The sequence below is a fragment of the Balaenoptera ricei genome, chromosome 13 (assembly GCF_028023285.1).
Source record: "Balaenoptera ricei isolate mBalRic1 chromosome 13, mBalRic1.hap2, whole genome shotgun sequence".
In the NCBI taxonomy this organism is placed as follows: domain Eukaryota; kingdom Metazoa; phylum Chordata; class Mammalia; order Artiodactyla; family Balaenopteridae; genus Balaenoptera; species Balaenoptera ricei.
The window spans coordinates 56427367-56455281 of record NC_082651.1 but is presented as its reverse complement, the minus strand read 5'-3'; the positions used below and the strand labels follow the sequence as shown (position 1 = coordinate 56455281).

General features: G+C 46.8%; 1 protein-coding gene across 2 annotated transcripts in view; it reads left to right on the top strand.

Annotated features, from left to right (window-relative positions):
• EML6 (EMAP like 6) overlaps positions 1–27858 on the top strand; it is a 311591-nt gene extending 283733 nt beyond the window's left edge. For both annotated transcript variants that reach the window (XM_059942768.1, XM_059942770.1), the window contains 14 exons: positions 852–930; positions 4081–4210; positions 5756–5854; positions 6863–7036; positions 17068–17276; positions 18094–18251; positions 18910–19024; positions 20517–20705; positions 22052–22224; positions 22668–22830; positions 24401–24504; positions 25197–25350; positions 25752–25852; positions 27511–27858. In XM_059942768.1, the coding sequence (XP_059798751.1) occupies positions 852–930; positions 4081–4210; positions 5756–5854; positions 6863–7036; positions 17068–17276; positions 18094–18251; positions 18910–19024; positions 20517–20705; positions 22052–22224; positions 22668–22830; positions 24401–24504; positions 25197–25350; positions 25752–25852; positions 27511–27667 (2005 nt within the window). In that variant the 3' untranslated portion in view covers positions 27668–27858. The remainder of the gene's footprint in view (positions 1–851; positions 931–4080; positions 4211–5755; positions 5855–6862; positions 7037–17067; positions 17277–18093; positions 18252–18909; positions 19025–20516; positions 20706–22051; positions 22225–22667; positions 22831–24400; positions 24505–25196; positions 25351–25751; positions 25853–27510) is intronic.
• Positions 27859–27915: the final 57 nt, after the last annotated feature.

Here is a 27915-nt window from a genome sequence, read left to right as displayed (position 1 = left end):
TAATCCTTTTACTTTGCATAGCCCGAGAGCCGTAGCTAACGGATTTGAACAAGCGGCGGGAGCGGGTGCAGGTCCCTTCTGTCCATCCCTGGGCCCCTAAACTCCGAGAGGTCTGATATGAGGGACGTCCATGTTACCAAAAGATCGCCCTCCTCGTGTACAAGTCCTTGAGGGCTTACCCATTAAAGAAATCTCTTAATGAAAATTGGAGGCCCAGCTCTCCAAAACCAAGCAGGGAAAAGTAACCTCGGGCATGGTGGTAGCAGCTGAATGTAGACCATGGCCCTGAGGGACAGGGCATTGGAAGAGTTTCTTCTGTCTTTCATGCCTTTGCTTCCTACATGCCCTTTTGTGTGGCAAGAATGACCTGGGCACTTGGCCTTCAGGGCCCGTTCCCAAGCCTGGCTTGTAAGTCCTACTTCACAACACGCCATGATCTCTGACCACCTAATTCTGAACAGTGTTGGTACATCCCTGTCTGAAGAATGGCCGGTGGGTTCAGGAAGTGTGGCCTCTTCCTTCCCAGACTTAGGCTCCTCTTTAGGTTTAAAACCAGCCCCTCTGGCTCACACATTCTTCCTGGCTCCCAGGAGAAAGGGACTGACCCTGACTGTGATGCCTTACGTGTGGGGAAGCCCTACCCGGTGCCTGTGAATCCAGGACCCAAAATGTCAGAAACAGCTTTTCCTGGCGGGGGGGGGAGGGGGCAGGACAGATCAAACCCAGGCGTGGGGTCCTCCAAGTGGGGGAGGGGAGAGAACCTGGCACTGGTCTTAGCTGACCTCGCTGGACAAGCAACCTTGCTGCCTTTTGTTCAACACTGTGCTTCTTTTGGCCACTCTCTGTTCTAGACCACCCGTTAGCAGAGCGGCTCCCCAGCCTGAGAAACTCCAGAAGAACAATATCACCAAAAAAAAGAAACTGGTTGAGGTGAGGAGGTTAAACGATTTTGCTTTTAATCTGATATCGATGTTCTAAGATCTGCCTGGTGGACATCACCATCTGCAAGTCCCACACAGCGGTCCCCAACCTTTTGGGCACCAGGGACTGGTTTCGTGGAAGACAGTTTTTCCACGGATTGGGGGGGGGGGGGAGGTGCGGATGGTTTTGGTATGATTCAAGTGCATTACATTTATTGTGCACTTTATTTCTGTTATTATTACATTGTAATATTTAATGAAATAATTATACAACTCACCACAATGCAGAATCAGTGGGAGCCCTGAGCTTGTTTTCACTTGCCACTCACTGATAGGGTTTTGATATGAGTCTGCAATTGATTTATTATGGTCTCTGTGCAGTCAGACCTTTCTGCTAATGATAACCTGTATTTGCAGCCACGCCCCAGCACTAGCGTCACCATCTCAGCTCCACCTCAGAACATCAGGCATTAGATTCTCATAAGGAGCCCACAGCCTAAATCTCTCGCATGTGCAGTTCACAGTAGGGTTCGTGCTCCTATGAGAATCTAATGCCGCCGCTGATCTGACAGGACGCGGAGCTCAGATGGTAATGCGAGCAATAGGGAGTGGCTGTAAATACAGATGAAGCTTCTATCGCTCACCCGCTGCTCACCTCCTGCTGTGTGGCCGGGTTCCTAACAGGCAGTGGTCTGTGGCCTGGGGGTTGGGGACCCCTGCCACAGATGCCTTCAAGTGACCCTGACTGGTCCCGATGGCTCTCCCTTATCCTCTCTCCCTTCCACACAGTACTGTGTCCCCCAGCAGTGACCAGAGTCGCATCCCCACGTCCCCTGGGTCACGTTCCTTCAGCCCTGCCACCAGATCCTACGGGTACTAACTCAAAAATGTCCCATGTCCTTCAGACCTGGCCCCTTTTCCCTGTACCTAGTACCACTCAGGGATTGGGGTGCGTGAAGAGTGCGAGCTTATTCACTGTCTCTAATGTTGTGTGAGCCCTTGCTGTGTGCCAGTACCTTGCTGTATATATACTTCCCACCAAGTATTTCACACATGCCTCACATCTACAAGGTAGGTACCATTATTGTTCCATTTTACAGATGAGAACACTATAGCTCATAGAAGTCAAGTGATATGTTAGGCCCCAGCCCAAGATCACCAAGCCAGTAAGTGGAGAGGGCTTTGAACTCAGTTGTTAGGATGGCAGCTCCAGGGGACCTGCTGTTTTCTGAAAGAGGCCTCCTAACTGTTCTTTCTGCCTTCAGACGTTTCCCTTTCCTCTTTGACACATGCCTTGCTGCCCACAGAGTTAGCTCTTGAAAATACAACTCTTCATGCCCCACCCCAGCTTTAAGACCCAGGAGGTTCCCACATTCCTGATGGGATCCAAGCTCATGGTTTCAGAACCTCACCCAGGAGCCCCCTTCCTAGCTCATCACCTGAGATTCTCCACTGCAGCTCATGTCTCTAACCCCAAAGCCATGAATGCTCTCTGAAGCTGCCTGGGACTTTCAGGCCCCTGTGATTTCAAGCTCCTTATACTAAGAAGGCTCCTCCTCTTCCCTCCCCACACCCCACCCTTCCAAGCCCTCCTCTGTGCAATCTTCCCTGACGCTCCCCACCCCAAACCTCCTGTACTCCACCCTCCCCACACCCCCTCCTCCACACCCTTGTCAGGGCTCTACTACCATTGTTTCTTACTCATCTCTCTCCTCTGCTGCACTCCGAACTCCTGAGGCAGAAAAATCTATCTGAAACATTTGTATTGGAAAAGGGAAATATATTGCAGGGGGGTTATTATAGAACAGAGCACAGGTCAGGAAATACAGCTGAACTTCAGGACAGACAGGGTCCAGGAGCTGAAAAGCTGCCCTAAGCCAAGATGGTGCCTCTTTCTGCCCAGCAGGGCCTTGTGCATGCCTGACGCATTCGTCTCTTTTCCTGCAGACTTCTTGAACTTCTTTAGTAGACTGTGGTGCTATCCAGTGCCCAAGTTTTACATCTCCTACCAGTGTCCTCAATTCTGAATTCCTGGGAGAAACTATCTAATTGGCCCAGCTTGAGTCAGTTGTCCACCTAGACTGGGGATCACATATTACACACGCAGTTTCTGGGAAACACATGGGGTGGGGAAGAGACTAGGGGTGGGTAGCCGCTCGCTCAGTTGAAAGGAGGAGAAGGGCTTTCCAGGTGAGAGATAATTAAAAAAAAAAAAAAAGAGTCATAAAAATAGGAAAGCTCCTGATACATGGGCTAAATGCACATGTCAGCTTGACCAAGGGTCACAGGAGATGTGAGAGCAGGGCCTGATTGTGCCAACTTAAGGAGTTTGGACTTTCCCATAGGTAGTGAAAGTCAGTGAATGCTTTTGAGTAAGGAGGTGTTGTGGTATTTTAGAATTAATCTGATGTTTGCAATTCGCAAGCTTTGGAGAGAGAAAAGGCTAGAATCAGGGAACCTAGAGAAAAGGGACCCACATCTTCTTAATCTTGTATCCCTCCCCCACCAAGCCCCAGCCAGCAAAGTGCCCGGTGCAGAAGAGCTGCCAACAATACAGGTGTGTCAAGTCGAATTAAAGAACAGATCTGATCTGAATTAGTCACTGCTTTTGTCATGGAAGACAAGACAGGAAGAAGAGAAAGACTGTAAACCTAGAACAGTATCTGGTTGTTGGGGAAAAAAGAATGCAAATGGTGTAGAAACTTTGTAGGGCAAGCACCAAGCAACAGAATGAGCATGGCATTTGCCTCAGTGCTGTGCTCTGCCGGTCCCGGCTGCATCTATCTGGGCGAATCAGAGCAGAGCTCTGAGACACCATTCAGCGCACCTTCGAGAGCACCTGCCAAGGCGCAGACGTAAAACTTCTGGGTAACCTTTACCGGATATCACCTTGGTAGGCTTTGCCTCGCCTGAGAAGCAAGGAAGCAAATCTTTTTTATTTCGAAAACTCACTGTAATTCTACATGTTAGCCTGTCCCCCTAGCATGTCAGGGAAGTAAAGAAAGGGCTGCGCTGTATCCCCAACTGGTCAAGGAGTGAGTGGTTGGCTCTCTCACCAGCCTCATGGTTCCCATGACATGCGTGGCTTTCCCGAAGTGCGGGTTTGCTCCTGTGCTGTTACTTCCTCTAAGGACCCTTTCATCCTTGTGTGGGAATGTAGGAGCTGGCTCTCGACCACGTGTTTGGCTACAGAGGGTTTGACTGTCGCAATAACCTGCATTACCTGAATGACGGTGCTGACATCATCTTCCACGCAGCCGCGGCCGGCATCGTTCAGAACCTGTCCACAGGTAAATGGGTTGGGAGAAACCACCACCTGAACACAGGCTTTAATTTTAGCCCTTTTATGCACTTTCCCACTGGTTAGATGCCCCAAAGCTTAAGCTCTCTTTTCCCTTTAGAGCCATTCCACTCCATTCCAGACTGGTGCCATTTAGTCCTGGGAGATGCTCAGGCCCACGTTCACAGAGTCAGACCCTCTTTCTCTTTACCCCTCACCCAGCCACATCTCATCTCAGGCCCTGGAAGGGAGGTGTCCGTGTTTCCATCAGCTCCAGGGAGGCTGAGAGGGACGGAGGGAAGCCAGAAAGAGGGTGTGGGGAGTAGAGAAACCCTTACAGACAGTAACCAAGAACAAAGCATGGGGGAACTTTTCTCATTGATTTTTAACAGTCACCAAATTTTTTAGCAACTCAGATTTTCAAGTTTTGTTTGTTTTGAAGAGTTAACCACATTCACAATGAGAATGAGAACAATAAAACAATATACAAAAATACCTAAAATGTCCCTTAACTATAGAATGACTCTTAAATTAAAAAAAAAAGTTTAAAAAGGAACACCTCAAGCAAAAAGAATCATTCAGAAACTAATTTAATAGACACCCTTATCTTTACCACAAGATTTAAACATGGTAACATGTTGCCTTTATTTGCTTTATATCTTAAAACAAACCTTTTCTTCCCCTCAAATTTTTATGCTCCTTCATAGTTCTCTATAGTTCATGCATAGATTTTTTTAGACAGTAAAATCACTGGGCACATAATGATTTGTTTTTGGGGGGCGAGGAGGGCCTTGGAATTTTCTATACATTTTTCTCAATTTTCTAGCCACATGTTACCAGGTTAGTAGCAATGTGCTGTATTCCATGCCATCACTCACCTCTCAGTTCCTGTGCATTTGGGTGGGTTTACAGTGACCACCTGGGCAGTCAGCAAACTGTTTGCTGCAATAGACAATAAAGCTTTTCCTGTCCTTTCTTCCACTTCCTGTGACACATGTTGACTTAGGGCTTCAGGGGGGTGAAGCCATCACCTGTGCTATCCAGGCACCCAGAAGATTAGCACTTTGATAGATAAAGATGATTAAAAGGGATTTCTTAAGTATTCTCCTGTTTAGTCTTCCCTTTCCAATGAGTACGTGGTGCCATTTTGCTCAGTAAAGCGCTATCTCCGGGTGCCCCCTCCCTGCCCTGCCCAGAGGAAGAGACACTGAGAGGCTGTGGGTCCTGGGCTGCAGGAGGAGGAACCGTTCTGGACTCTGGAAGCCTGTGCACTTGGACTGTGCTGTGGCGCCACCCAGGATGCAGGAGGATTGAAGTGGGACTTGTGTGTTAGATACGGATTAGGTAACAGACACCAGCTCTCCTCCCGATCCTGGGACAGAATGTGTCAATGTGTAAAAGGATCTCCCGTCTCCCTAAGGATGATTCCGAAAGTGAGAGTTCGGCACTTTTAAGCTCTCGCTTCTACGAGGCCTTTCCAAAGACTCACACAAAGCTTTGAGGTTGCCCCAAGAGCTCTCTCAGGCCCCTGCTCACCCTGCCCCATCTCTCCTAGGGAGCCAGAGCTTCTACTTGGAGCACACGGATGACATCCTCTGCCTCACGGTGAACCAGCACCCCAAGTACAGAAACGTGGTGGCCACCAGCCAGATAGGTAGGAGGGTCCTGCAGCCGCCGAGGCTCTCCCAGCTGAGCAGAGACGTTGACTTAGCCGCAGTTATTGGGGAGGCAGTGGGCAGGTCATTGGTATCCACCCTTTCTCGATGTCACTCTTGATTATTTGAGCCCTGAATGTATCTATGTCGCCTGAGTTGACACAACCAGTGATTGGTGACCTGAGGGACCATTAAGTCAGACCAGAGCCTCATCATCCAAATAAACGGGTGGCCCCCATCCCTGGAGACTTGTGAGAATAATTTTTCAGAGCCCAGGTGTCAGGTGAAGAGCCCCACATCTGAAGCCTGGCGGTTGCGCTTGGCAAGGGCAGATTCCAATATGTGTGCCTGGCTCTTCTCACCCTAGGAAACTGCCAATGACGAATGTGAACTGATTCACATTCGCGAAGAGTGGTGGTTGTTTTTTTTAACTCTGTCATTTCAAAGGCAATTTTTCCAAACATATCTTCCTGCTTGTTTTCATTGAGCCCATGCCCATTTTAAAATTTAATTTGGAACTTTCTGATGCTGGTGTTAAGTTCTTCACTCTTAGAAACATGACTTATTTTAGCTATTGTTTTCCCTTGACGCTTCCTCATTGCCATTGCTCATCCAATGCAGGTGATATTACGGAGACCCCAGGTAAGGCTGTTCCATCCGTGAGTAGTTTGAATCTGCACAGCAAAACCATGTCAATGTACCTCGTTTGCTGATTGTACCTGGCTGAGTTGCAGATACAAATCATTGACCTCACCAGTTTCCTTTGTGAAAACTCCACCTCGAGTGTGTGTGTTGGACATAAACACCCTTAGGTCTCTGCCTCTGAAAGCACAGCAGATGTTTCCCGTTGTCTCTCACCTCCGGCCAGGCCAGGCCATAGGTCTCTTAGCCCCCGTCACTGTAACACCCCGAACACCTGTCCTAAAGCGGCTTTTAGGTGAGCGTCAGCGTTGCCTCGGCTCCGCCATTCCCCAGCCTTAGCTCTTCGTCGTACCTCCCACATTCAGGAGCAACACCTTCCATCCACGTGTGGGACGCCATGACCAAACACACCCTCTCCGTGCTGCGGTGCTTCCACTCAAAGGGGGTGAATTACATCAACTTCAGCGCAACCGGGAAGCTGCTGGTGTCGGTGGGCGTGGACCCCGAGCACACCATCACCGTCTGGCGCTGGCAGGAGGGTAAGGGAAGCGGGCTTTCTGTCCCTCTGGGAGGCTTGCTTGTGGCATGGGCTGGGCTCCAACCTAGATCTGCCTCACTCCACGGCCCACCATAGGTGCTGCTGCCGCATCAGCAGAAACCAGGGCTCTTGGGATCCTAGGGAAGCTGCTCATCAGCTGCTACTGCATCCCTGGACCCCATGGCCTCTGGAGTCCTGAGCTGGTCAGTGAAGGGTCTTCGGGCACTTTGGGAAAGTGGCTCAGTGCTGGCTGGCTCCCTCCTCAGACAGAAGGCAGCAGCCTCCACCATTTCTGTCCTAATCACCCACCTACCCAAACTTCCTTGTCCGTCTGGTGACCCCTGGATCCTGCTGCAGCTTTGTCACCCTGATTGCCTTCTTACAGGAACTGGGATGGGGTTTTATCACCATAGTCTTAGAAACTCTATTTATTAACATTTTTGAAATGGGGCTTCACCTTATAATTAAGGCTTACATTTAATGTGACAAGATTTCTATCTTGTGTTACCCCAATATGTGCACGCACATAGGCTGCTACTAAATTTACGGTCTTCTTTGAATCAAATATATGCAATCTTCCATGTGTATTCTCAGGATGGCAAAAGCGGATCCAGTTAGTTAAGACATTAATGAGGTCCGTCTCTAGCCGGGCCGCCTGTATCTGGAGCATGCTGAGCCAGGCAGGCACAGGGAAAGCACTTCTCCAATCCAGGGCTTCTCGAGTCCCATGATCTCAGAGGGAGATCTGTGCATGATCTCAGGCACAGTACCTGCCCCAGCGCAGTACCTACCCCAGCACAGTACCTGCCCCAGCACAGTACCTGCCCCAGCACAGTACCTACCCCTGCCTTGCCTCTTGCTCACCTAGGGCCCCTTCTGACTTCCCAAGAGTGGATTGGTGGAGCCAGGACTTTTAAATAAGCTCCCAGGAAAAAGAGAAGTCTTCCCTTTGGTAATTTCCTCCCATTATCTTTGTTGGAACCAGCACTTGTCTGTATGGAAGGGTTCTAAGTCAGCGATAATGTCTCATAGCCTGACACCAACCAGCAACTCTTCTGAGCTGATTATGTGTGGTTTTTGCCTTCACTTCAAGTCCTGCTTACAGATAAATAATGTGGTTTTGAGGGAGGTTTATATCCATTCTTTGTTATCATTGGAGAGCGTATTATTCATTTCTCATTTGTCTTTAACAAATTATCTTGTGGAACCCTTGGGGGTGTGTGTGTGTGTGTGAAACAAAATTAAATGGATTAAAAAAATGAGCTTAATATATAAAATGTATGTTGTCAGGTCCTAGATACTTGTATGAAATTTGTTCTGAGCAACCTGGAAGCCAGGGCAAAGAGGGAGACAGGCATCTTCACAATTAGAAGTGTCCATGAGATTAAAACAAAGCAAAAGCAAGCAGTGGATTAGAAGAAATGTGCATGTTATTTATTTTATATTTTCCCCATGATTGCTGAAATTAATCCTCTTTCCATCTCTTTATTGGCCACATACATTGCTTCTTCTGCAGTTCAGCTGTTCAAATCTTTTTTCTACTGTGGGTGGGAGGGTTGTCTTTTGCTTATGCTTTGTAGCTCTTTACTGATTGTCTTTTAAAGCATTGCATATGTTTTCTACCAGTCTGTTGTTTGTTTTTTAAATTAGTTTATAGTATCCTTGGGGACCATGGTTTTTAAAAGCTCTGAGCCCTAGGTAGTGAGGAATCTGTACCAGTAAGTCAGGCATTCCATCTGCAGGGAGAGAATTACTGCCCCAAGAGGTAACCTGAGGGTCTCCCCAGCCACTCCTGGGAAGGGATTCCAGGAGGGCGTGTCTGAGGGCTGGCTACGGGCCCAGCCATCTTAAGAACCCACCACTACTCTAATAGCCATTTAAAAGTAAATAAATACAAGTGATGAGGAAGAGGGGAAGAAAAAAAATATGTGAATAAATAATATAGGGAGATTGATTAAGAGGAAGTTGGAATTAAGACATTAAGAATAAGAAGAAAATGGAAAGAAAAGAAGTTTAAAATAAACATTAAAAACTCAAGGGAGGACCTTCAAGATGGCAGAAGAGTTAAGACATGGAGATCCCCTTCCTCCCCACAAATACATCAGAAATACATCTACATGTGGAACAACCCCTACAGAACACGTACTGAATGCTGGCAGAAGACCTCGGACCTCCCAAAAGGCAAGAAACTCCGCACGTACCTGGGCAGAGCAAAAGGAATAAAGAAAAAACAGAGACAAAAGAATAGGGACAGGACCTGCACCTCCAGGAGGAACCTGTGAAGGAGTAAAAGCTTCCACACACCAGGAAGCCCCTTCACTGGTGGAAATGGGGAGTGGGCAGGGGGGAAGCTTCGGAGCCATGGAGGAGAGCACAGCAACAGGGGTGCAGAGGGCAAAGCGGAGAGATTTCTGCACAGAGGATCGCTGCTGACCAGCACTCACCAGCCCGAGAGGCTTGTCTGCTCACCCGCCGGGGCAGGCAGGGGCTGAGAGCTGAGACTCGGGCTTTAGAGGTCAGATCCCAGGGAGAGGACTGGGGTTCACTGCGTGAACACAGCCTGAAGGGGGCTAGTGCGCAACGGCTAGCTGGGAGGGAGTCTGGGAAAAAGTCTGGAACTGCCTAAGAGGCAAGAGACCGTTGTTTCCGGGTGCGTGAGGAGAGGGGATTCAGAGCACCACCTAAACAAGCTCCAGAGATGGACGTGAGCTGCAGCTATCAGCGCAGACACCAGAGACGGGCATGAAACGCTAAGGATGCTCCTGCAGCCACCAAGAAGCCTGTGTGCAAGCACAGGTCACTATCCACACCTCCCCTCCCGGGAGCCTGTGCAGCCCACCACTGCCAGGGTCCCGTGATCCAGGGACAACTTCCCCGGGAGAACACACGGTGCGCCTCAGGCTGTAGCAACGTCACGGTGGCCTCTGCTGCTGCAGGCTAGCACCGCATCCGCATCCGTACCCCTCCCTCCCCCTGGCCTGAGTGAGCCAGAGCCCCCTAATCAGCTACTACTTTAACCCCGTCCTGTCTGAGTGATGAACACACGCCCTCAGGTGACCTACACGCAGAGGCGGGGCCAAATCCAAAGCTGAAGCCCAGGAGCTGTGCGAACAAAGAAGAGAAAGGGAAATCTCTCCCAGCAGCCTCAGGAACAGTGGATTAAATCTCCACAGTCAACTTGATGTACCCTGCATCTGTGGAATACCTGAATAGACAATGAATCATCCCAAAACTGAGGTGGTGGACTTTGGGAGCAACAGTAGACTTAAGGTTTGCTTTCTACATATAATTTGTTTCTGGTTTTATGTTTATCTTAGTTTGGTATTGAGAGCTTACTATCATTGGTAGATTTGTTTATTGGCTTGGTTGCTCTCTTCTTTTTTTTATTACTTTTTTGTTTTAATCATTTTTTAAATTTTAATTTTAATTTTAATAACTATTTTATTTTACTTTTTTTTTCTTTCCTTCTTTTTTTCTCCCTTTTCTTCTGAGACGTGTGGCTGACAGGGTCTTGGTGCTCTGGCCGGGTGTCAGGCCTGAGCCTCAGTGGTGAGAGAGCCGAGTTCAGGACATTGCTCCACCTCCCAGCTCCACATAATATCAATCGGCAAGAGCTCTCCCAGAGATCTCCATCTCAACACTAAGACCCAGCTCCACTCAACAACCAGCAAGCTCCAGTGATGGACACCCCATGCCAAACAACTAGCAAGACAGGAACACAACCCCACCCATTAGCAGAGAGACTGACTAAAATCATAATAAGTTCACAGACACCCCAAAACACACCACTGGACTCGGTCCTGCCCACCAGAAAGATAAGCTCCAGCCTCATCCACCAGAACACAGGAACCAGTCCCCTCTACCAGGAAGCCTACACAACCCACTGAACCAACCTTACCCACTGGGGGCAGACACCAAAAGCAACGGGAACTAAGAACCTGCAACCTGTGAAAAGGAGATCCCAAACACAGTAAGTTAAGCAAATTGAAAAGACAGAGAAATATGCAGCAGATGAAGGAGCAAGGTAAAAACCCACCAGACCAAACAAATGAAGAGGAAATAGGCAGTCTACCTGAAAAAAGAATTCAGAGTAATGATAGTGAAGATGATCCAAAATCTTGGAAATGGAATGGAGAAAATACAAGAAACGTTTAACAAGGACCTAGAAGAACTAAAGAGCAAACAAACGATGAAAAACACAATAAATGAAATTTAAAATTCTCTAGAAGGAATCAACAGCAGAATAACTGAGGCAGAAGAATGGAAAAGTGATCTGGAAGATAAAATAGTGGAAATAACTACTGCAGAGCAGAATAAAGAACAAAGAATAAAAAGAATTGAGGACAGTCTCAGAGACCTCTGGGACAACATTAAATGCACCACCATTTGAATTATAGGGGTCCCAGAAGAAGAAGAGGAAAAAAAAGGGACTGAGAAAATATTTGAAGAGACTATAGTTGAAAACTTCCCTAATATGGGAAAGGAAATAGTCAATCAAGTCCAGGAAGCACAAAGAGTCCCATACAGGATAAATTCAAGGAGAAACATGCCAAGACACATATTAATCAAACTATCAAAAATTAAATATAAAGAAAAAATATTAAAAGCAGCAAGGGAAAAGCAACAAATAACATACAAAGGAATCCCCATAAGGTTAACAGCTGATCTTTCAGCAGAAACTCTGCAAGCCAGAAGGGAGTGGCAGGACATATTTAAAGTGATGAAAGGGAAAAACCTACAACCAAGATTACTCTACCCAGCAAGGATCTCATTCAGATTTGAAGGAGAAATTAAAACCTTTACAGACAAGCAAAAGCTGAGAGAGTTCAGCACCACCAAACCAGCTTTACAACAAATACTAAAGGAACTTCTCTAGGCAGGAAAAACAAGAGAAAGAAAAGACCTACAATAACAAACCCAAAACAATTAAGAAAATGGTAATAGGAACATACATATTGATAATTACCTTAAATGTAAATGGATTAAATGCTCCAACCAGAAGACATAGACTGGCTGAATGGATACCAAAACAAGACCCGTATATATGCTGTCTACAAGAGACCCACTTCAGACCTAAGGACACATAGAGACTGAAAGTGAGGGGATGGAAAAAGATATCCATGCAAATGGAAATCAAAGAAAGCTGGAGTAGCACTACTCTTATCAGACAAAATAGACTTTAAAGACTATTAACCAGAGACAGAGAAAGACACTACATAATGATCAAGCGATCAATCTAAGAAGAAGATATAAAATTATAAATATTTATGCACCCAACATAGGAGCACCTCAATACATAAGGCAAATGCTAACAGCCATAAAAGGGGAAATTGACAGTAACAATTATAGTAGGGAAATTTAACACCCCACTTTCACCAATGGACAGGTCAACCAAAATGAAAATAAATAAGGAAACACAAGCTTTAAATGACACATTAAACAAGATGGACTTCATTGAAATTTATAGGACATTCCATCCAAAAACAACAGAAAACACTTTCTTCTCAAGTTCTCATGAAACATTCTTCAGGATAGATCATATCTTGGGTCACAAATGAAGCCTTGGTGAATTTAAGGAAATTGAAATTGTATCAAGTATCTTTTCCGACCATAACACTATGAGACTAGATTATCAATTACAGGATAAAAAATACAAACACATGGAGGCTAAACAATACACTACTAAATAACCAAGAGATCACTGAAGAAATCAAAGAGGAAATCAAAAAATACCTAGAAACAAATGACAATGAAAACACGACGACCCAAAACCTATGGGATGCAGCAAAAGCAGTTCGAAGAGGAAGTTTATAGCAATACAATCCTACCTCAAGAAACAAGAAACATCTCAAATAAACAACCTAAACTTACACCTAAAGCAATTAGAGAAGGAAGAACCAAAAAAAACCCTAAAGTTAGCAGAAGGAAAGAAATCATAAAGATCAGATCAGAAATAAGTGAAAAAGAAATGAAGGAAACGATAGCAAAGATAAAAAAAACTAAAAGCTGGTTTTTTGAGAAGATAAACAAAATTGATAAACCATTAGCCAGACTCATCAAGAAAAAAAGGGAGAAGACTCAAATCAACAGAATTAGAAATGAAAAAGGAGAAGTAACAACTGGCACTGCAGAAATACAAAGGATCATGAGAGATTACTACAAACAACTCTATGCCAATAAAATGGACAACCTGGAAGAAATGGACAAATTCTTAGAAAAGCACAACCTTCTGAGACTGAACCAGGAAGAAATAGAAAATATAAACAGACCAATCACAAGCACTGAAATTGAGACTGTGATTTAAAATCTTCCAACAAACAAAAGCCCAGGACCAGAGGGCTTCACAGGCGAATTCTATCAAACATTTAGAGAAAAGCTAACACCCATCCTTCTCAAACTCTTCCAAAATGTAGTAGAGGGAGGAACACTCCCAAACTCATTCTATGAGGCCATAATCACCATGATACCAAAACCAGACAAAGATGTCACAAAAAAAGAAAACTACAGGCCAATATCACTGATGAACATAGATGCAAAAATCTTCAACAAAATACTAGCAAACAGAATCCAGCAGCACATTAAAAGGATCATCCACCATGATCAAGTGGGGTTTATCCCAGGAATGCAAGGATTCTTCAATATATGCAAATCCATATATGTGATAAACCATATTGACAAATTGAAGGAGAAAAACCATATGATCATCTCAGTAGATGCAGAAAAAGCTTTTGACAAAATTCAACACCCATTTCGATAAAAACCCTTCAGAAAGTAGGCATTGAGGGAACTTACCTCAACATAATAAAGGCCATATATGACAAACCCACAGCCAACATCATTCTCAATGGTGAAAAACTGAAACCATTTCCACTAAGATCAGGAAAAGACAAGGTTGCCCATTCTCACCACTATTATTCAACATAGTTTTGGAAGTTTTAGCCACAGCAGTCAGAGAAGAAAAAGAAATAAAAGGAATCCAGATCGGAAAAGAAGTAAAACTGCCACTGTTTGCAGATGACATGATACTATACATAGAGAATCCTAAAGATGCTACCAGAAAGCTACTAGAGCTAATCAATGAATTTGGCAAAGTAGCAGGATACAAAATCAATGCACAGAAATCTCTTGCATTCCTATACACTAATGATGAAATATCTGAAAGAGAAATTAAGGAAACACTCCCATTTACCATTGCAACAAAAAGAATGAAATACCTAGGAATAAACCTACCTAAGGAGACAAAAGACCTGTATGCTGAAAACTATAAGACACTGATGAAAGAAATTAAAGATAATACAAACAGATGGAGAGATATAGCATGTTCTTGGATTGGAAGAAACAGTACTGTGAAAATGACTCTACTACCCAAAGCAATCTACAGATTCAATGCAATCCATATCAAGCTACCAATGGCATTTTTCACAGAACTAGAACAAAAAATTTTACAATTTGTATGGAAACACAAAAGACCCCGAATAGATAAAGCAATCTTGAGAAAGAAAAACGGAGCCGGAGGAATCAGGCTCCCTGACTTCAGACTATACTACAGAGCTACAGTAATCAAGACAGTATAGTACTGGCACAAAAACAGAAATATAGATCAATGGAACAGGATAGAACCCAGAGATAAGCCCACACACATATGGTCACCTTATTTTTGATAAAGGAGGCAAGAATATACAATGGAGAAAAGACAGCCTCTTCAATAAGTGGTGCTGGGAAAACTGGACAGCTACATGTAAAAGAATGAAATTAGAACACTCCCTAATACCATACACAAAAATAAACTCAAAATGGATTAAAGACCTAAATGTAAGGCCAGACACCATAAAACTCTTAGAGGAAAACATAGGCAGACGCTCTATGATATAAACCACAGCAAGATCCTTTTTGACCCACCTTCTAGAGAAATGGAAATAAAAACCAAAATAAACAAATGGGACCTAATGAAACTTAAACGCTTTTGCACAGCAAAGGAAACCATAAACACGATGAAAAGACAACCCTCAGAATGGGAGAAAATATTTGCAAATGAAGCAACTGACAGAGGATTAATCTCCAAAATATACAAGCAGCTCATGCAGCTCAATATCAAAAAAACAAACAACCCAATCCAAAAATGGGCAGAAGACCTAAATAGATATTTCTCCAAAGAAGATATACAGATGGCCAACAAACACATGAAAGGATGCTCAACATCATTAATCATTAGAGAAATGCAAATCAAAACTACAATGAGGTATCACCTCACACCAGTCAGAATGGCCATCATCAAAAAATGTACAAACAATAAATGCTGGAGAGGGTGTGGAGAAAAGGGAACCCTCCTACATTGTTGGTGGGAATGTATATTGATACAGCCCCTATGGAAAACAGTATGGAGGTTCCTTAAAAAACTAAATATAGAACTACCATGCAACCCAGCAATCCCACTACTGGGCAGGTACCCTGAGAAAACCATAATTCAAAAAGAGTCATGTGCCACAATGTTCATTGTAGCTCTATTTACAATAGCCAGGACATGGAAGCAACCTAAGTGTCCATCGACAGATGAATGGATAAAGAAGATGTGGCACATATATACAATGGAATATTACTCAGTCATAACAAGAAACGAAATTGAGTTATTTGTAGTGACGTGGCTGGATCTAGAGTCTGTCATACAGAGTGAAGTAAGTCAGAAAGAGAAAAACAAATATTGTATGCTAACACATATATATGGAATCTAAAAAAAAAAAAAAAATGGTCCTGAAGAACCTAGGGGCAGGACAGGAGTAAAGACGCATATGGCATATGTAGAGAATGGACTTGAGGACACGGAGAGGGGGAAGGATAAGCTGGGAAGAAGTGAGAGAGTGACATGGACTTATCTGTTTTACATTTGGTAGTGTATATAGCTAGTGGGAAGCAGCTGCATAGCACAGGGAGATCAGCTTGGTGCTTTGAGACAACCTAGAGGGGTGGGATAGGGAGGGCGGGAGGCAGACGTAAGAGGGAGGGGATATGGGGATATATATATACGTGTAGCTGATTCACTTTGTTATACAGCAGAAACTAACACAATAATGTAAAGCAATTATACTCCAATAAAGATGTTAAAAAAAATAAAACCTCAAGGACTGGAAAATAATGATGAGATAAAAATAGATGAGATAAGAGTAGAAGCTCAGAGATTTTAAAAGGAGCTAAAAGAGCAATAAAAATAACTAACTGTAGTTACTGCTTACAGAACCCTCACTGCACCAAGCCTGTTCTAAGGGCTTCCCTTTTATCAATTCTTTTAATCGTCACAACACCTTATAAAGTGGGAACTATTATTATCCCCAATTTACAGATGAGGAAACTGAGGCACAGAGAGGTTAAAATAATTTTTCCAAAATTGTTGTACAGATAAATGGTGGAGCTGAGATTTGATTAAGACAAAGGTTAAATACAACTCAGGACAGAAATCAAAAACATAAATAAATGAGGTTGAGGGAAAGAACTAGTAATATAAAAGGTAAGCATTTTAAACCTAAAAACCATGAAAGAAAAAGGAATGTGGGGAACTTTTTAAAGAAATTAAAAGCAGAGGAATCTTGGAGAAAAACAGCAACGGTCTGAAGGAATGTGTCTGCCGTGGCTCTGTGGGGAGGCTGCGGCTTCCTGTCGGGTGGATCCTGTTGGAGGTGGCAAGGCGGGGATGCCCTTAAGCTGTTTTGCCCTTTTCTCGTATCTGGAAACTTCTGTCTCCTGGGCCATCCTTTCCTCCTCTGTTCACAGATGCCTGGATGTGGCTCGTGGCTTGTGGGGACAGGGTAGAGTTAGGTTGGGGGTTCTGTTAGCAGCACCTGCTGCTCTGGAAATTTCCCAGACAAGGTCTCTTTCCCACCCTGGGAGTAGTGTCTGAAGGTGGGAGGGAGCGGCTGAAGAAGGAACCAGAAGTGTGCCCCGGGCCTTGCTGGGACAGAGAGCCCTCTGTCCTGGGCTGCAGCTCCCCTGCCTGGCCCGGGGGCATAGGACCCACCTCACCAGACTCTCTCACCCACGCAGGTGCCAAGGTTGCTAGCCGAGGGGGCCACCTGGAGCGCATATTCGTGGTGGAGTTTCGCCCTGACTCAGACACGCAGTTTGTGTCTGTCGGAGTCAAGCACATGAAGTTCTGGACCCTGGCAGGCAGTGCCCTGCTTTATAAGAAAGGGGTCATCGGGTCCATGGAGGCTGCCAAGATGCAGACGATGCTCTCCGTGGCCTTCGGTGCTGTGAGTTTCAGCAGAAGCTTCCTGACGGGACCCTGATCCCTGGGCATGGGCATGGGGGGCAGGTATATCCTAGAAGCTGTGAACAGCAAGGAAGCCATTTCCACAGATCTCCTTTACTGGATTATTTGCAACCACTGTTTTGTTTCCTTAGCACAGATGGGTGAGTTGACTGTATTTTTCCCCTCAAAATGTTAATCAGAAAAAAGCAGGACCCCGACCCAGGGCTGGAGTTTCATTATTCCAGAGCCAGATTGACTTGCAGGCCTGTCCGACTAGGCTAGATGGCCACAGAGGCTGAGGGGCATTTCCATCACTGGACAGCATCCCTTTCCCCCCAGTCCTCTTGTGCCATAAATCCCCTGACACCCTTACACAGGCTGTGGGCTGCCCTCAGCCAACACAAGCTCCCCCTGGGGAAATTTTGGAACACAGCCAACTCTTGGTCCTCCAGGTGTGGATTTACCCTCCTTGTAGATGAGGCCAGGAAAGTCTCCTCGCAGACTGGGGTCCCGCCCTTCCCTGCAGTCACCTGGGGCTGCTCACAGAATGGAAGTGCATTAAAAAGCCGACCTGTGCTCAGTGGGGAAATCAGCTGCTCCCCAAACTAACACCACAGAGTGAATTGCAAAGCTAGGTGATTTCCTTACCATACGCTCTTTTGAGAGTTCTTTCGCCTTCCCTTGGCACAGAAGGTCAATTTGAGTGTGTTATGTTTCTCCGGCTCTGGTGCCTTAGCAGTGGGGTGGGTGGCTGGGAGGGAACCCTCTCGAGGGCTGCAGGAAGTGTCCTGGTGTGGAAGGTGTCCCTTTGTTTACAGAACAACCTCACTTTCACGGGTGCCATCAACGGCGACGTCTACGTGTGGAAGGACCACTTCCTTGTCCGGCTGGTGGGCAAGGCTCACACAGGCCCCGTCTTCACAATGTACACGACCCTTCGGGACGGGCTCATAGTGACCGGTGGAAAAGAGCGGCCGTAAGCCCGAACTCCTCTGGGAACAACTGGTCTTTTTGGATTGTCTTGGGAGAAACGGACAGAAGCATCTCCAACTTGGAGAAAATGCAGATTTTCACTCTCCTGTCTTTTCTGCATCACGGAGATGAGTCTGCTGTCTCTCCCAGAGGGCCCTGGGTCAGAACCTTCAGAAGTCAGGGTCAGAGAGGTGGTGCCTTGGTAGTTGAAAAACCGGAGAGGTGTTCTCGAACAGACCAGGTGACTCTGTTGTCCATCAGGTGTTACTCTCAGTGGCTCTTTGGGAGGAGGCAGGAGGGGTGAGAGGAGGGGGGATGTCCAGTGCAGACCGGGACCATGTGAAAGCCAAGCTGCAAAATAGGAGAAACATTTCTCTTCGTCGTTCGATCTGATAAAAACATAGTTTGATTTTTTTAGATTTCGATTCTCCTTCCTCCCACGGTGATGGCATTTGAAAGCAGTCTAGGAAATCTGCAAGTTCAAGGGGTTCTGGTAGCTCATCAGCAGGGCTTATGAAAGGGGCCACCCCAGAGGGTCTGTCCTGCTGGGCCTGGGGATGAGGGGATGGGACCTTGAGGAGATGACAGGGAGAGAGGGCAGCGGAGGGTCCTGGGCGGTCTTAGGGTGAGGGCTAACATGCTAAGTTCTTGATCTTTTTCAGGACCAAAGAAGGAGGTGCTGTGAAACTGTGGGACCAGGAAATGAAGCGCTGCCGGGCCTTCCAACTGGAGACGGGGCAGCTGGTGGAGTGTGTGCGCTCCGTGTGCCGCGGCAAAGTGAGCACCGGGTGGGGCGGGCCTTTCCCAGCGGTGCCCAGAGCTCGTCCCGCACCTTCCCAGCCGGACACTTGCCCTGTGCTGAGTGGTTGAGTCCTTAGAACAAGCCTCCCGGGTGTGACTTAGTGCAGAGGGGAAGCAGCTTAGAACAGTCGGACAGACCTGGGTGCAGAGTGTGACTCACCCAGTAGAACTGGCTGTGTGACCTTGGCTGTGTTGCTTAGCCTTTCTGTGTCCAGCACACGGGTTGTTGTGAGGACTGCATGCATCATACATGCACAGCGTCTTTCATTGTGCCTGGCACATGGCCACAGTCAGTAGATGCTAGCTGCTGTTATTATAGACGATGTTATTTTAGGCACAGGGATATTAAGTAGTTGCCCATGCCCAAGGGTATGCAGCCGGGAAGGGGAAGGACTGCCAAACTGTCTGACTCAAAGCCATTGGTTTTCAAGTTGTACCGAGCTAAATACCACACACAACTGTGGAGTTTTGTTTTTGTCTTTTAAACGTGGATATCCAGGCTCATATCCAGAGCCGCCAAGTCAGAATCTCGGGAGTGGGGCCCTGACCTTGATGTGTGTTTTCCTTTTCTTCTTCTTTATTTTTAATTCCCCAAGAGATTCTGAAGCACTTGAAAACAAATCTCTTAACCTCTATTTAATACCTTGTATTTATATTTTGGAATTGGTATCAGTCTAAGAATTTGCTTTCTAGATGCTCTCCACTAAAAAGGCAAACCTGACTTGGAGTCTACATAATTGGAAAATGGGAATTTTGTTTTTAAATAGATACGCAACAATCATCCGGAAGGGTAACTAGACATACAGGAGATGAAGGCAGAACGAGGCCCAGAACCTGGAAGTCAGCTGGAGATGGATTTTGTTCAGTGCGAGGAAGAACTTAGGAAGAGTTTGGGCTGTCCAAGAGCAGAAACTGGCTGCCCTGCTCTGCAGTGAGCTTGCAATCACTGGACCGTTCAGCAGAGACGAGATGACGGAGAGCTCTGGTGGAACTCTCCCCGAGGTGGCGGGGGGAGTACAGGCCAAGTGAGGGGCTCGCTTAAGGATGGCAAATCAGTGGCTAAGAACAAAACACTGCTTGGCTCTTCCTATTTTAATACCAGTGCCAGCAAAGGCACTTTCCCAAGTTACTCTAATAGTGTTTTTTAATATTATTTTATTTTAAATTGTGACAAAATATAGAGAACATAAAATTTACCATTTAACCATTTTTAAGTGTACAATTCAGTGGTATTAAATACGTTCACATAGTTGTGCAACTATCACCACCACCCCTCCCCAGAACATTTTTCATCTTGTGAAACAGAGGCTCGGTGTCTAGTAAACAATAACTCCCTTTGTCCCATCCCCCCAGCCCCTGGAAACCACCATTCTACTTTGTCTCTATGAATCTGAGTATTCTAGGTACTTCATATGAGTGGGATCCTGTAGTGTTTGTCTTTCTTGTCATAGTGTTTTGATTACAACAGGGAAAGATTTTAGTGGGAACCAAGGACGGAGAAATCATTGAAGTTGGTGAAAAAAATGCTGCTTCCAACATCCTGATTGATGGACACATGGAAGGGGAGATCTGGGGCCTGGCCACACACCCCTCCAAGGACATCTTCATCTCTGCTAGCAATGACGGCACAGCCCGAATCTGGGACCTGGCTGACAAGGTGAGGGCCCGACGCTGCACAGGCTCGGATGCCCCAGGTGGGCCTCGGAGCAGTGACAGCCCTGGGCGAGGGGACGTTCGGCCAGGGTCAGGCCAGAGTGGGGGATGGGGCTGGGCAGGAGATCGGCCACAGGGCAGCAATTAAGTTAGAGGGACTGATAATAAAAGAAGTCCTGTTCACACACACCCATTCTATATATATATATATATAGATATATAGATATAGATATATAGATATATCTATATCTATATATCTATATATCTTTTAGCTGTATATCAATCTATGACTATTTATAGTACAGGAATAATATAATTGAGAATGATTATTCTCTTGTCATGAAAGAACCCACAAAACTAAAAAAAAAAAGAGATAAATCATGTCTTCCCTGGATGGGAAGACTAAAAATGATTTAAAATGTCAAATGTTCCCAAACAGAACATTTCAATCAAAATCCCAACAAGGTTTCTCTTAGCATTTGGAAAAATAATTTAAAAATACAAAAAATTTCAAAAAAAATAACTTGTCTGGAGTAAAAATGTCAAATAGGAAATCTGGGGGGAAAAAAGATTGTTACCAAGCCTTAGCTGATAGTAAAACAAGTACTTAAGTTCTAATAATTAAAATACTTGGTTTCATTACAAAATGGCTAGTAAATGTTTCAGTCGTATTTTCAGTGTAGGGATCATAGAACAGACATGGAGAAGGCTAAGTGTGGTGGTTATACTCCTTAGTTCATAATGATTATGTTTATTAACACCCACTACATACCCGGTGCTTCATATATGCTATCATTAATGCTTACAACACCTTGCAAGACCAATACTAATATCGATTCTCTACACATGGGAAAACGGAGAAGTAACTTACCCAAACACACCCAGCTAGGGACAGAGCCAGATCTGAACTAACACATGCTGAAGCTCAAACTCTTCCCCCGAACAAGAGGTCAGCAAGCTGCAGCCCAAGGGTCAAGTCTGCCTGCTGCCCCTTTCTGCAAAGTAAGGCATGCTTTTTGTTTATGTTGGTGTCCATGGCTACCTTTGTGCTTCACTGGCAGAGCTGACTGGTTGTGAGAGACCATATGGACCCCAAAGCCTAAAAATATTTACTCCCAAACCATTCACAGAAAAAGTTCGCCAACCTCTGTCCTAAACCGTGTTGTCTCTCCAGCTGCTCAATCAAAACATACTGCCCCCCTCAGCCACTCAGGGACACTTACTATTAGAAGCAAGAGGTTTGCAGCCTCCCTAGAGGCAGCCTGGCTCTGGCCTGGGTGCAGGATTTCCCCTGGAGACCAGCTGAGGTGGCCAAGGGCTCAGGTGGTATTACTTTGTTCTACGATGTAGAAGCTGCTAAACAAGGTGAACCTGGGCCACGCGGCCAGGTGTGCAGCCTACAGCCCTGACGGGGAGATGGTGGCCATTGGCATGAAGAATGGAGAGTTTGTCGTCTTGTTGGTGAACAGCCTGAAAGTTTGGGGGAAGAAACGAGACCGGAAATCTGCTATCCAAGATATCAGGTACATAGCAGGCAGTCTGGGCAGGGAGGAGAAAGGCGGGCATTCATTCTCCCTCCCATGGTTCCCATTCCAGGAGGGTCATGGCTGGAATGAAGAACTCACTTGTGAGAGGGTCCCTTTCAGTGAGCCAGCTATGGAAGGAGACCCTCTCACACGTTAGTTCTCAGACATGTCTTTGCTAATTCCCATAAGAGTGTGGTAAAAACTTCCTATAAAATGCCTTCTACAAAAGACTGCACACATCCATTTACTTACTTCCGGGGGATTTGATCCAGAGAAGCTGTCGAATTCCATAGACTTTAGGAAAAGCTAACCACATGTGAATCATGATGTGTGATCTAATTGCCTTTGAGCTTGGGAGGCCTGTGCCAGAGCAGACCTCATGCCTGACCGGCCCTAGACAGCCCTCCTCACGGACCGTGCTCTTGGATTGCTTTTTCTAGAATCAGCCCAGACAGCAGATTCTTAGCTGTTGGTTCTTCTGAACACACAGTTGACTTCTATGACCTCACTCAGGGCACGAGTCTGAACCGCATCGGCTACTGCAAAGATATCCCAAGCTTTGTCATTCAGATGGATTTTTCCGCGGATGGCAAATACATCCAGGTATGCTTTGGCTTTACTGATATCTGGGGTAACCATTAATAATAGTATTACAAACAATGGCTTGTATGAAATCAGTGCTTACTCTGTGTCAGGAAATGTGTTCACTGGAACTGTTTAAGTACTGTTAGTTTCCCTCCTATTTTATAAATGAAGAAACAGAGGCTTAGAGAACTTAAGAAAATCGAATAGAATTTAAAATTGTACTTATTCTTCAGTAGGAAAGGAGGAAACAAGCCCTAATCATCTTGATCCTCCTCTCACCACCACCCCTTCAAAGCTTCCTAATTCCTAATTCTCTGGGGCTGCACGGAAGCCTGTGTTGCTTCTTACACTTACTCATCTCAATTCCGGATCCCATGGGTAGTGTGGTCCCTCCAACTTGGGACCCGGACTCCAGACAGTCAGCCTGGAGTGAGAGCCCATCACTGGCCCCCGGGAAGACTGACAAGCGGGGAGGGATCGAGAGGGGTCCCACTCTTGGCACTTAGAGCTGAAAATAGAACAATGATTTCTCCAGCACTTTGAACAAATATTATGCATTTGTGAGCCAGCCTGGAGTCGGGTAGTCTTTGTGAAAGGAGAGAGGACACTTCATTCATCAAGTGTGGACTGAACCAGGCACTATGCCAGGCTTTTGGGTGTATGAAATGGGCCCGGTCCCTGCTCTCCTGGAGCTTGCCTTGTCGTGGACAAGACAAGCATTAAACAAATCATCACAAAATACACCTATAACTACAAATTGTGATTATGTGCCGAGAAGGAAAAGTACAGTGCCCTGCGGGAGCATTTAACAGGCACTGACTGTTGAATAGATGCACTGACATCCTCTCCGTACGGTGCTGTTTAAGCTGAGGTCTGCAGGGTGTGTAGGAGTTTAGCCACCCAAGGGGGGCGGGAACATGGTTCCAGGCCTTCTGCATGAAGGCCCTGATGTGGGAAAGATCTCAGCTCATTCCTGTACAGCAGGGAAATCTGGGGTGGTTGGCCTTGCACCCCAGGGAGAGGGGGCTCGCGATGGAGGCAGCGGCCATTGGCTGGAAAATGGTCAATTGCCTCTAGAAGTTTCCCAGAGAAGCCAGGATCAGGTCCTAATACTTCAGAAATCATCTCCGTCAGCTGCCGTCCGTAAGACTTGCCTCAGCTCTGTTGCACAGGACCTTGGTTCTCTGAGAACAGGGGTTCCCAAACGTGAGCGCGCACCAGAATCACCTGGAGGCTTTGTGAAAGCCTGCTGGGCCCCGCCCTCAGATTGTCCGACTGGGTAGGTCTAGGGTGGGGCCCAAGAATGTGCATCTCTAACCAGTGTCCAGCTGAGGCTGACGGTGCCGGTCAAGAACCACACTTGGAGAACCGCTGCCTTAGGACTTTGGAAAATAGCAAGAAAACGGAGGGAAAAATGCCCTGCTTATGTGAACTTTGCCGCGGGCTGACCACAGGCTTTGCAGCCTGGAGCTGAGCTTGGGATTGGTGAAAAGTCCTGGGGATGCAGAGGTTGGGAAACAATACACCCAAAGGGGAGTCCTTTGGACAGGAAAGAAAGTTGATAGGCCTGGCTGCTTCCCACTTGCAGGTGTCAACAGGAGCCTACAAGCGCCAGGTGCATGAGGTGCCCCTGGGGAAGCAGGTCACCGAAGCCACGGTCATTGAGAAGATCACCTGGGCCTCCTGGACAAGGTGAGTGGAGGAAAACTCTTCTGGAGGAAAAGGTCACAAGGGAGACTCTCGTCCCAGCCTCAGCCTCCAAGTTTGTGTGTGGCTGGGATCCAAAGCAGCTCAGAGACAGAGCTCTTTCCTTTGCGGGGTCAGGGCGGGAGGCCTCTTGCTCCCAGTCTGGGCCGCTGGCTTTGGTCTGACCAGGGCTTCTGAAACGCAAAGTCCCTCTTGTTGTGTAATCTGTTCTACTCATCCCCAACCCCATCTAGCAAGTTCAAAGGGAAACCATCCCCCAGCTCTTGGCCAAACCCCCTGCGGTGTAGTGAGGCCTCCTCCAATCCCTGGGAGGGAGAGGGAGGGCTGGAAGTGCCGGGTAGCAGGGTAAGCAGCAGGGCCCTGCCACGTCAAGGGAAAAGAGGCCACCAACCCGTGAGCTTGAAGAGCCCCGCACTTCTCCCAAGCTACATATACTCAGAAGCATCATAGGGAAGAGGGAGAGAATCAAAGATGGAGGTAACTTTTCTTTTTAGGGTGAAAGGGACTGGGGCAGAGAATAGTAGTAGCTGGGGCAGGTATACAAAGGGGGAGGGGACAGGTGCCATCCTGCCAGAGGAGCCGTGTGACCACGCTGAATTTTCCTCTCATTCCTGGGAGAGGATGCCTGACTGCACGAAGCCTTCTCACCCATCTCACACCTCTTCCTGTTGGAACAGCATTCTGGGAGACGAAGTCATTGGCATCTGGCCGCGAAACGCAGACAAGGCTGATGTCAACTGCGCGTGTGTGACCCACGCTGGCCTGAACATTGTCACGGGAGACGACTTTGGGCTCGTGAAGCTCTTTGATTTTCCATGCACAGAGAAATTTGTGAGTTTTCCTTAGAGTAACTCCCTGTGCTGCCTCCAGGCTGGCTGATCTTCTGCAGCCTGCTGGAAATCGTGGCCACATCTACATGGCCATCTAGAATCTAGAACAAGAGGAATCTTGTCACAGACCTGGGGAGACTTGGCAACACCTAACCTTTTCCTCTCCCTCAGGAGGGGAAGTCCTGGAAGCCAGGAGGATGGAGGGGGGACAGAGTGGCCACAAGTGGGGCAGGAATGAGGCAGGAAGCCAGTGAAGGGCTTGCTCACAGAGATGTTCAGACCCAACGGACATCCCATGGGTGAAGGGAGGTCCTAGGAGGGGGGGAACTGAGTCCTGGAAGTGGTCCATGGTGGCTGAAGGAACAGGGTCTCTTAGTCATCTCCATTCACTTTTGCTCACAGGCCAAGCATAAGCGTTACTTCGGTCACTCGGCTCACGTGACGAACATCCGTTTCTCTCATGACGACAAGTACGTGGTCAGCACTGGAGGAGACGACTGCAGGTACCAGCCTGATTCTTCTGGCTCTGCCCCCAGGCCTAGCTTTCACCCCCTCCCATCCCCACCTCAGGTGTCAGCTCCTCCCAGGGGCACGTGGAGGGGCTGAGGTGGGATAGTGAACCGGAGATCCAGTGACGACTTTCCCAGTAGAAGGGCTTTAGTCTCTGGTGACTCCCAACCCAATTCTTGACGGGCCTCTGTCCCCACTAGAGCTGTCCTGGGATTGGTGAGAAGCCAAGCGCATGCAACAGCTACTCTGAGCATCGCTGGCTGGAGGGGCAGGTGATGAGAGGCGCGAGATACTGATTCCAGTAGGAGCTGTTGGACAGCCCACGGCGTCCACTGCATATAATCAGGAGGTTAGAATGACCTTGATCCATAGACCTTTTAACTCAGAACTTCCAATTCATCACCAGAGTTCTTAACATGGATCATTAATCCACAACCAAGAGAGGTTTAAAAATAGTAATACAGAGCCTCAGTCACCCCGGGAAACAAGCAGGACATATGTTACCCGATTTTACACATGAGATCAGATAAGGGGTGAAGCCGTTAGGGCCAGAACCTCAACCAGCTATGTGGATTCCTGAGCCAGGGCTGCTACAGACCTTAACCACTGCTCACTGTGAAACAGGCCCATTGTCCTGTGAGGCATGGCCGGTCTTCCAGTGTTTTGGTAGGACCCCTACCAGCCTGCTCCAGAGATGACATCAGCATTTCCAAGAAGGCAGCTTTCTCCTGTCCCTCCACCGAGGGCGTTTCTTATTTGGAGTGTGGAGGAACAGGATGAGTTCATTCGAAGTCACTCAGCTTCTCCATATCTAATGTAGTTGAAGGGCTTTATCGAAACATGAATATTGGTTTCTGTTCAGCCCAGGCAGAACTCCTGGGGGGGATCAAGAAGAAACGCATGCATTCCAGATTTATTTTTAGTGGTCTGAATGAGGTTGTAGAAAAGGCACCTGAAGAGAATTTCAGCCCACCTCCTACCCAAAAGCACTGTGTAGAAAATGGCCCCAAAAGATGCTTTCTGATGGCCTGCCTGGGAGCCCCCGTCTCCAGGCTGCTGTGCCAACTGCTGCTGGCACTTAGAGCCCTTGAGATAGTACTGACAGCAGCTCCCTGTGGGGCGCAAACACCCATTCAAAGCAGCATCCGCCGAACTGTGAACAGGCCAGCACCGGGAGACGTAAGCGAACCCGTCCCCAGGAGATACGAGGGGACTCTTGATTACTAAAAAAGGCTTAGATGTCACCTTTCCAGTGCAGGGCCCCCTTGGCCTTTGCAGTCATGGGAGCCTACCGCAATCCCTGGCCCCGTGCTGAGCACCGGGAAGGGCTCTCCTACTCGAGTGGAACTGATAAAACCTTTTCAGTAGTAACAAGAGAGTGTGAAGTCAGGCTGCCAAAAGTCCTCCCGTTCAGAAGGGACAGGCAGGCTGCTGAAAGAGCCAAACGAAACAAAAAACAATAGACCTTTTAAAAAAGCAACAGACCTTTAATTAGTGGCAAGATCCCTGGTTTGTTTTTTGAAACTTAAATCAAAATGTTCACTACATCACCTGGGCTTGACTCCGGAGCACTTGGCAAAGTTGGTTTTTGTCACTTGACAAAAGCATGATGTCCAGCCCTGCAAAATGACTGTTTGGTCTGCCTTTTCAGCGTGTTCGTGTGGCGATGCCTGGAAGTGCCAGAGTCCTCTTACTTTATTGCTGCTGCTGCCGCCAGCCACCGTGGAGGCAGTGATGAGGTGCCTCCTGGCCGCCAGCTGCTGGGAAAGGCCTACGACACCGCAGGCCGCACAAGCTCCAAGTGCTAGTGAAGTGGTGTGACTGTGCCCATCGCCTGGAATCTCCAAAACCGTCGGGCCAAAAACGAAGGTCAGTTCTAACAAGTTAAGACTGCTTGCCTCTGTTCCTGAGACTAAAAACTATACGTACTAACTACACTGACAAAGAAATCCTATCTGACAATGTAGCCCACTGACAAAATTTAAAGCCTCAGTTACCCTAACCAATATGTAGCTTTTGATTTGCATCAAAACTTTTACAAAAGATGTTTTGCTAG